Source organism: Melanostigma gelatinosum, assembly GCF_949748355.1.
Source record: "Melanostigma gelatinosum genome assembly, chromosome: 10".
In the NCBI taxonomy this organism is placed as follows: domain Eukaryota; kingdom Metazoa; phylum Chordata; class Actinopteri; order Perciformes; family Zoarcidae; genus Melanostigma; species Melanostigma gelatinosum.
In genome coordinates, this window is record NC_136643.1 from 5,861,585 (window position 1) to 5,871,884 (window position 10,300).

General features: G+C 38.4%; 2 protein-coding genes across 2 annotated transcripts; both read left to right on the forward strand.

Moving 5' to 3' along the window:
- The first annotated feature begins 1,692 nt into the window (after positions 1–1,692).
- Positions 1,693–10,222, forward strand: dnajc15 (DnaJ (Hsp40) homolog, subfamily C, member 15). The gene is made up of 6 exons (XM_079276912.1): positions 1,693–1,822; positions 7,801–7,848; positions 8,088–8,161; positions 8,347–8,423; positions 8,563–8,633; positions 9,671–10,222. Exons 1-6 carry the CDS (start codon positions 1,711–1,713, stop codon positions 9,739–9,741), a joined length of 453 nt encoding a protein of 150 aa, XP_079133038.1. The 5' UTR covers positions 1,693–1,710; the 3' UTR covers positions 9,742–10,222.
- On the forward strand, positions 4,025–6,625 carry LOC306783318 (piggyBac transposable element-derived protein 3-like). Its single transcript, XM_079276911.1, has 2 exons — positions 4,025–4,048; positions 4,595–6,625. Exon 2 carries the CDS (start codon positions 4,756–4,758, stop codon positions 6,211–6,213), a length of 1,458 nt encoding a protein of 485 aa, XP_079133037.1. The 5' UTR covers positions 4,025–4,048; positions 4,595–4,755; the 3' UTR covers positions 6,214–6,625.
- Positions 10,223–10,300: the final 78 nt, after the last annotated feature.

A 10,300-nucleotide genomic window follows, 5' to 3' on the forward strand; every position in this document is an offset into this window, starting at 1 on the left:
GGTCATCAGGCCTCTCTGAATCCTCATTCGCACTTGGACTTTACACAAGTTCACCTCTGAAAACTTTTTTGCTGGAAAGCTGAAATCTTGAAAAAAACCTGACTGCCTGGAAACTAACTTCTGGATAAGCAACTATTGGATAACTGATCTGAAGAAAAACCCCAAGGACCAAACTAATTTCCAAATTATTAAATTATTATTTACCATTATCATACTTTCCTTTAATCCTCACCACCTGAGCTGCTGTTGTTCACTGTGGACGAAGAAGGTACGTAAGAGCTTCCGACATGTAAACAAAGTGACTAATAGTCTATAATGTAAAGGCAAAATAACAAATGTGTGCTATTGTATTTTAAAGCCGTTTATCCCTATAGCATGCTTATCCTTATACTTTAAATAATAAGGTGATTAAAGAATCTGACATCAAAATCAAATCACTTCGAAAAAGCTATTTAAAGACTGAGAAAATAATATCTGTTATTTGGTTGAACTGGTTCTCCATGTAATACGGTTTAGTCAATAAATTCAATAGTTTCTGTCCAACCATTATTAATCTTTTTCTTCTCTTACTCCGCCTCCCGACAGTGCTCCTGTGACTGCGGTACGTGTGAAGTATAGGTTCAACAGTAAAATAGTGTTTCTGAAATATATATATATTTTAAATAAACCTTTGTGTTTGACACATTATTTTTAAGCTAAGTTGTAAAGATCAATTTGAATATTGTTATACTCTTTACAGTCATAGTATTTTCAGGGTTAATGAACAAAAGGGTCGTTTTTAAAACACAACAAACATGCAGACACAATATTATAAAGTCGAGCATAGGTTCTTACAGACTTTGATTCCCATCTCACAATGTCACCGAATTCACCATTGATTAATCACCTGAACAGTTTATGATGTATGTGGTTTCATTGTAATCCTTGACCACCAACACATAGGGGTAGGCCTACACATGTCCTTTATCATATTTGGTTCAGGAGATGATGCAAAATGCATAATTTGGTTCGGGCGGAACGTGAAATGACCACTATGGCCACCACGAGGCGTTTTTGCAATGGCTCCATTTCTGAAAATGTTCACGGTGCCAAACTGTTCAAGTTTTGTGCTTTTATGAAAATAGGGCACATTATTTTCACATATTACATCAAACATTCCATCAGAAACAAACTTCACAAAGTTAAGTTCATTCTGATGAGAAATGTTATTGTTGTTATTCATGTAATATCATTTTAAAGCTCTTTTTTGGAACTACTAGGCACGTCAGATCAATAGGAAGTTTGCCATATTGCAGCATTGGAGGTCAAATTCTGTTGTCCTCAGTGTCATTAAAATGTAACTGTTCGATAGAATTTTGTCTAAGATTTACATTGATATGTTATTTCATGATATTCTGTGTAGGTTACCCTCTATGCTAGCAAAAAATATGGAAACATTGTAACAATGGAGTGATGAAAAGGGGAGCGATAGCACATAGAAAGCTGCCATTGCTGCAATGTTATCACACACTTTTTACCACTTGGAACCCTGAAAAACTGGCAAAACATCAGGTTGCATTGAGCTCCTGAAGTTCCCAAAGATGCTGGATACTAGAAAGAAAGTAAGTTACTTAGGGCTTCGCATTTCGGTCGTTGAGTTTTATTTTGAAAGTTTAAAGCGGATGCTGTATCGTTGAATCACGTGATTTTGACATTCGTCGTTGAAGCAACATGGCGAATGCCGGCAGAGTGACCGGTGACGGAGGAGACATGATGCGATACGCTGAATATTCTCCTAAAACGAACCACAGGAGCGACACAGACACAGACAGACGACTGGCAAGTATTTGTTTTCCCGCTGCAGGCTTTTGTGGAGTGAATTCAACTAAACCAGGCTGGTTTGTACCTGCTAACGTGTGTGTTACGTAACCTCAGTGACCGCTAACGTAACTGTACGTCACGACTGTCGCAATAGCGCCAGGTGTATTAACGAGTTAACTTACTACAGCTAACTGGCTGCTAAAGCCCCTTTTAATAGTGGGTCATTTTGTGTTTTTTTATTTATTTTTTTACCGCTGACCGATGGTTTGACATAGCGTTACGTTTTTATCTTTTAGGACAAGTTGGTACACACAGTAATACTTACTACTGATGAGAAAATTAACATGATTAATGCCTTTTTAATATCGATTCAGGTGAACAAAATGCAATGTCACGAGCTCTTATCATATAACACTAATGCATAATATGTCCTGCCATTTAACTTAACTAACAGCTACCTCCATGTTGCATCAGGTACTTAACATTCTTTTTATTTTACATATTACTATGCCTAAATCAAAAGATGTTACCCTGCGTGCACATACGATGCTCACCCTGCAGTAGGTTATGTGTGTATATATATATATATATATATATATATATATATATATATATATATATATATATATATATATATATATATATATATATATGGGTCATTGACAAATAAGGCTTCTAAAAAGGTAATTAAAAAAAATTATCTTCAAAATGGATGTAATGCATATTTTTGTGTCTGGAAAAATGTGGTGAAACAAGTCTAAGTTGTGAACCAACTTTTCATAGTATTTGAAATCGTTTTTAACGGTATTTTTAAACTTCACAGGCTAAAAAAATGTCAGGTGGCGCAACCACATATTTATAAAAAAATATATATTTTCCTAATATTTATTCAAACTGAGAGTGTCTACTGTGTCTAACGCATCGTATTTTGTGGTTGTGTTTTATATATATACACAATAATTTATCACAATTGCGTTCTCTTGGCCAGGTATTTAGTATATTTAACTTTTGATTTTACATTTAAACAGAAACATAATAATACAATATACAAATGAATACATACAATACAATAGTTCACATATTAAGCAAAACAAATTCACTTTAACCTATTATTCATTTCTTTAAATTAATATTTTACCTGGTCGCACCACCATGACATTTATCAGTTGTGCCACCTGACAATATTAGTAATCACAGGAAATATGCAGACAATTTGCGTTTTTTTTTCAAATACAACAACATGCTTTTAGTTCACAGTCTCTTTTTAAGTAAAATAAGTAAATATTTAATGGTAATCATGTTTAGCACATAACTGCAATAGGCAAAATCACAGTCGCTTCCGCCTGGGGTGTTGCAGCTTCTACCTCATTGTAGCAGCGTTTTGCACACATGACTTGTTGTCTGCTCCCTGCATCGTGCTGATTTTGCTTTACTTGACAGTGGCATCCTTAATAGTTAAAAAATATTCATTAATATCATAAATAAAATAGTTTAAAAGTGTATAATATCGTTAACTTAACACTGTGAAACTTTTGAAAAAAATTGTAAATAATGTTTGAGCTTTAAATATAATATCATAGCGTAACATTCTTTGCAGTTGCGCCACCTGCCTCACTGGTTGCACCACCTGACATTTACAACTTATTTCAAATTAAACAGGCATCTACTAGGACACTAGCATTAGCTTTTGTTCTTGCTAACAACTTCAGACATACATTTTAAATAGAATAAAGACATTTATGATAAAATAACATTTTTCTAGTTTTACATTGGTTGTACCGCCCTGACATGGAAAGTGAACCACTCTACCTATAAGTTGAAAGTAGCTGTTTTTATCAACATTCAAAAGAGATATAACAATATTTTCACTCTGCTATAAAGGTCAGTTGAGGTCCTCTTGATGATGCAATAACCTGTTTTCTGTTTTCCACTTAAATTTTATAATAAAAGTCCCATCTTTACAGTGCCACCCTGACATTTGAGAACATTCAAATTGCAGGACAAAGGTTTTTAAATTATCGCAACAGCTTAACCCTCCATGGCATACTGTTGCTGTCCAGCAGCAAGCTACCTTTGTGGACCTTACACTGCCCCTTTAATTTTTTTTAAAGAAAAACAATGTCTATGATGTCACCAGATATGTCTGTGTCCAATCAAATGAGGACCCAAAGTGGGTGTGGCCTCTTATCTTGGGGTGAAGCATTCTTTTCAGGCTGCCAAGCTGCATGGGACACAGTGCCACAAACCGGTAAGATAAATCTAACTTTTTAACCTGTTTAAATTGAAATAACTTCATAAAAAAAATTGTCTATGACCATGACTATGTCAAGAAGTATCTTTGACAGTTTAAATACTTATTGTGTAAATATTTCTTCACTAAAATTGTGTTTTTTTGTTCGTTACCTCAGGGCAACACTATGCCGTAAGTTCAGGCTATCATGCTGTAGTGTGGAGATGTGCCCAGCTGCATAATCATGACCATAGTCAATGTGTTTGCTTTACTAACTACTGATATTGACAGGGAATGGACACAGCAACATTTTATGGCCGAAAAGTTCAGGATCGAGCAGCTAGGACCGTTCCCTCTGACAGTGAGGACAGTGAGCTTGATGACAGTGACAACGAGGACAGTGAGCTTGAAAAGAGTCAGGATGATTGGATCCCTGAAACAGGTTTGCCAGACAGTTAGGATATTAGGGGTCAGTCAGGGGTCAGTCAGTAGAACAATGTGTGTCATTCATTCATAATCATTCATTTTGAATATGACACATTCAAATCTGTGCTTTTCTTTTAGGAGAACGCGTGTCTGATGACAGTGACAGTGAGTCTGTGGATCAGGATGAGGATGAAGATATAGTAGAGGTTGAAAATCCACGCCTACCCCGGTGGAGAACACCCCACAATGCATTCTATGCTCACCCAGAATGGCAGGGCCGTAACATTTGGAATGATATCATGTCCCCCCTGAAGTATTTTCAGCATTTTTTCTCTGAAGACATTCTTCAGGATATTGTAGGGCAATCAAATTTATATGCCATACAATGTGACCCAAACAAGCCCCTGAACCTCAATACCCTGGAACTGGAGCAGTTCCTGGGTATTGTGGTCTACATGTCATTGTTTGGATTACCAGGCACCCGCATGTTTTGGAACAAGTCCTGCCGAGTGTCCCAGGTAGCCGATACAATGACACTCAATAGATGGGAGGCCATCAAAAAAGCCCTGCACTTTAATAGCAATGAAGAGAGGCAGGAGGAAAATGATCCAATCTATAAGATCCGACCACTGGTTACTCATCTAAACTCCAAACTGACGGCCATCCCAATGAGCGAGAATCTGGCTGTTGATGAGCAGATGGTTCCATTCAAGGGAAGACACAGGATCAAGCAATACTTGCCATCAAAACCAAAGAAATGGGGGTATAAGATACTCGTCTTGGCTGGCTCCGACGGTGTCCCCCATAACTTTGAAATCTACACAGGAAGAGTTGTGCAACCCCCTGAGCTGGCAGATATAGGAGCAAGCGGCAATGTGGTCCTCCGCCTGGCCCAGCCTATACCCAAGCAAGAGAATTACAAGCTCTTCTTTGATAACTGGTTCACAAGTGTCCCTCTTGTGCTCACACTGGCACAACAGGGAATTCACTGCATTGGTACTGTCCGTTGCAACCGACTACCAGGGGTCAGCTTGATGAGCGATGCTGAGCTGAAGAGAACAGGACGTGGATCCTTTCAGCAGAAGATGGCCATGGTTGGAGAAACCACCTTGCATGTTGTCAAATGGTATGATAACCGCTCAGTCACTATTCTGAGTGACTACACTGGAGCCCACCCAGTCACAGAGGTTGAGAGGTGGGATCGCAAGAAGAAGATGCTCCTCAAAGTCCCCCGCCCTGCTGTGGTGAAGATTTACAATAAGAATATGGGTGGAGTGGATCTTCTTGACTCCCTTATTGCACTGTACCGCACAAAAATCAGATCAAAAAAATGGTACCACCGTCTGGTGTTCCACTTTTTGGATTTAATCGTTGTGACCGCCTGGCTGCTTTACCGAAGAGATTGTGAAGGGAACGGAATGACGAAGAAGGAACAAATGAGGCTTTACACCTTCAAATCATACATCGCTGAAGGCCTGTGCAGGAGTGGAAAGAGCCTGGTGCGCAGGAAAGGTCGTCCCAGTTCCACAATTGCTGGTGAGCACGAGAAAAAGAGGAGAAGAGGACCTGCTGCTCCAATTCCAGTCCCTGATGTGCGCCTTGATGCCACAGCCCACTGGATCATAATGGTTGAAAAGAAGGGGAGATGCAAAGTACCAGGGTGCAGAGGTACACCAAAAGCCAAGTGCCAGAAATGTGATGTCCACCTCTGCTTCACATCCAGCAATAACTGCTTCTTGAGGTTCCACACAGAATAGGACATGTGTTCACATGACTGGACTGTGAATAGGACAGAATAGGACATGTGTTCTTTGTCACTGATTCAAACCCTAACCCACACAAACTCAAACAAGCAGATTGACCTCTTTCATGGGTCCAACACTTTGTTGCATATTTTGTGAATTCTCTATATATTCTATAGCGTTCATTTTTGGATAAATAAAACGTTTTAGGAATATTCACCTGTGACTCCTAAAGCCTGCCAGCTCATCATACACAAACATTGTACAAACAGATTGGATATTTTGGGGGGAAATAAATGAAATACGTCGTTGAACATTTTTCTAATACGTTCATTTCAAATGAATTTACATGTTTTGTATGTCGATTTTGTACATACAGTGTTGGTAATTTCATTTCTTTGATATTTTCTAATAGTCATTGTTTGGATTGTCAAAATAAACTCTTTCTAAATCCATACATTGCTTGTTTGACTTATTCCACTTATTATATTTACAAGACAAAACCTTGGTGTTTCAGTACCCTCGTAGCATAATTTTGCCTTGAGTAGTCACACCCAAATCTAGTTTGGGGGGGGGGGTGGCATACATTTTATGATTGATATTGTGTCAGGGAGCCCCAAGCTCCCCAAAAAATGGGATCAAAAATATATATATATATTTTTTTTAAAGACATGCCACAAAGGGTTAAAACTATTTGTAAAAATTTGGTTTATTTGAATGGTTTCAACAATAAAAACATGCCATCGTATTTTATTTTGAATTTATTATCATTTAAATACCTTTTTTAATACTTTTCTTAGTCTGTTCATCTGCTAGGACAGGTGCACCGCCTGACATTTTCAGGGTTTGAGATGCCAAAACATAAAATAATATATATTATTTGATTGTACTGAAAATGTATCAAAACTAGATAGGTTTTATAGAATGAAATTATATATGTCACGAAATGATACAATTATTTTAAAAGGAAATAGTGGACTCGGACACAAAAATATGCATGTCATTGATATATATATATATATATACACACACACACACACGCACAGTGATATAATACCATTGTGGATTGATCTATGGTGTACTAATGTTTCTTATGATGGAGAATAACTCTTCACAAGGAGTTGACTCGGATAGAAACACCTTTTTTTTGTGGAAAATAATTCATAATAGTCATAAAATTGAGGCGTCTTCATGACTAATTTCGATAGCTACACAATCTTTATAGTTATAAAATCATTCATACAACACAATCTAGACGTGTTATGTCACTAAATATCATCAGTATGGCACATTATTAAGTAATCGTAGAGACCAAAATGGAAGAGATCCTGAGAATAGAAAATATAAACATGGCAGAAAAAAAGCCTTAAACAGTTTTCTTAAAATCTGAATAGGAAATGTAGTATTCAATTCGAATTCCATATATTTACTTGCTAATTTAAGTACTCATTAAAGTATACCAAGTTTTATTGGAGCACTCATTTTCTTTTCCACAGACAATCCCACAGGTTTATTTTTTGTAGAGCGTGGCTGGCTGCTCTCTCTTTAAGAACCTGTGTTGTGTGACTCGTCTAAACGACCGGGTGTTTTGTCGACAGGGAGGGACTCTGATTGCAGTCGGTCTCGGTGTGGCTGCTGCAGGTTTTGCGGGTAAGAACAGTTTGATATAAGATCAGTAATTTGCCAAGATAACATTATCTGTATGTGCACGATTCTTTTTCAGGTTTTGGCTTATTTTCACCCATTGCAAAAATGTTGACCCCTTCGTGCCATCTAATTATTTTTTAAGTGAGACTTTTCCGTTCAGATTTCTGCTTTGCTTTTTTTGCTCCCTTTTCAATTAGAAGATGTGTTTGTCTTTAAACTGTTCCATGAATGGTGATCCACAGGCCGCTATGCATTCCAGCTGTGGAAGCCTCTTGGGCAGGTCTTCTCTGAAACCGTCAGGAAGATGCCCTCATCCGTGAGTCATTATTTCACCTCCTGTACATCAGCCATGATGTTCACCATCCAGACCTATTCCTGTTTGTTTTTGTTGTGCATGTTGTAGATGGTTCAAAGACACTCTTGTGATACCTCAGAAAAGAATATATAGAGAAAACTCTGACAATTGAAAATCAAAGCTCTAGTCCTGTTCTGTCACCACAGGCTTTCTCGTCGTATTACAAAGGAGGTTTTGAGCAGAAGATGTCCAAACGAGAGGCCAGCCTCGTTCTCGGCATCGGGTAATAAGATGTGTTGTGGTTTATATCTCTTAAATGTTATCTGAAAGTCCTTCAGTGTGTGTGTGTGTGTGTGAGACTCACTGCTCAGAGTAACGGGATGATTGCTCACATAGATGTGTTATTTGTTTATTTTGTCCAGCCCAGTCAGCACTAAGGCCAAGGTACGCGAGGCCCATCGGAGCATGATGGTCCTGAACCATCCAGATAAAGGTGAGCCTAAACTGTGACAGAAAGTCAGATGTCTGTAAGACTGCAGTTAGCGCTGTGCCAGTGCTGGAGGAAGGTCTGGCTGAATCCCTCATAATTCTGCACTAAGGGGGAAGAAAAGCCACCCTGGGTTGTTAGTATTTCTAAAACGAATCAAAATAGAGGGAAGTTGTTTCGATGGAACATTTGCACGTGGTGAGGCGAGTCCTGGCATTGATGGAGCTTAATCCGTGCAGAAAAGAAAAACTTGCCACGTAATATATGTGATACGGCTTTTACTGTTTAAAAAAAAGACAAACCTAATTTGATCATTGGTGCCCTAGAGGTGAACCCTTTCTATACTTGGACTCTGGTGGATCTCACTGGATGGGCAAAAATGTGTCTGTTAGACAGTGAATGTTGTGAACATATCCTTTGTATAAGTTTACAACTATCCACCGAAAGAACCAAGCAGACCTGGAATATCTGGAATATCAAAATCTTTGTCAAAACAAAGCAACAGCGATTTTGAACACGAAAACAGCTGAAGGGGAGGAGTCTGAAATAGGCGGCCAATGGCAGGCAGTCTACATCCCGTGAGTCAGATTACATAAACTGTGACAAATTCTGCACAATCTGAGCAGAAACTGTTTGCATAGTTAAAGTATCTGATGGTGACAATACGTAACTTTACAGAATAGTATTTAGGGCTTGACATACATTAGAAATCTGGCACATAATATGGCCTTACTAAAAAATGAATACAAAAAGTTTTGTTTCACATTTGGAGATCAAATACCAAATAACACCCATATCACACATACACACATTTTAAAATGAGAAAAATGTGCACGACGTAGAGTTAATAGAGAAGAAATATCAGTAAGTAGCCTTGGGGTCGTACCAGAAGGAGACATGTATTTATTGCTTTTATAACAAGGCTTTTATGTCCAATTCCTCATACTGACGTATCACCCAGTGACCCGGGTCAAAGACCTTGTGGATGGTTGAGTGTTAAAGGAGTGATCACGGAATCAGACTGTTTGTTTGTGTGTGTGCAGGTGGGTCACCGTATCTGGCCGCTAAGATCAACGAGGCCAAAGACCTTTTGGACAAGGAGAACCGGCGATGACCTGCACAGTTAACGCACACTTTAAAGATCTCCCATTACCCTGCGAGATCTCCGCTCTGAGCCAACGTCAACACCAAGGCATCCACTCCGGCTCCTGGAGGCAAAGAAATCAGTTTCCTTCTCAGCGTTACTAATCCAAACTTAATTTGTCAACATTGTGAACATATAAATATGTATGTCAACCAAGGGTGAAGGTTACTGCCTTGAAATGTCTTGACACATTCCCATGTACTCATTTTGAATAGTTTAGGTGTTACAGCTGAGGGAACGTCTGGGTGAACAGTCGCCCTCTAGTGGTAGATGTTGTACATAAACAAGAAACAGATTGTATAAATTGTACGAATGGAAGCATGTGAAGCTAAAATGTAATGTGATCTATTTAAGGAGCAGGACAATGTTGCATTAAAATATGTCCATGTTTTAACAGTTGGTGTGGAAGTGGTGAAACACGTTTTTTTTCAATAAACTATTTGAAAACATTTACAGTTTCATTTAGAAGGAGTGACTGTGGTTGAGTGAGCTTCAGACAAATAACAAAAAACACCTCGGACAGCAACTT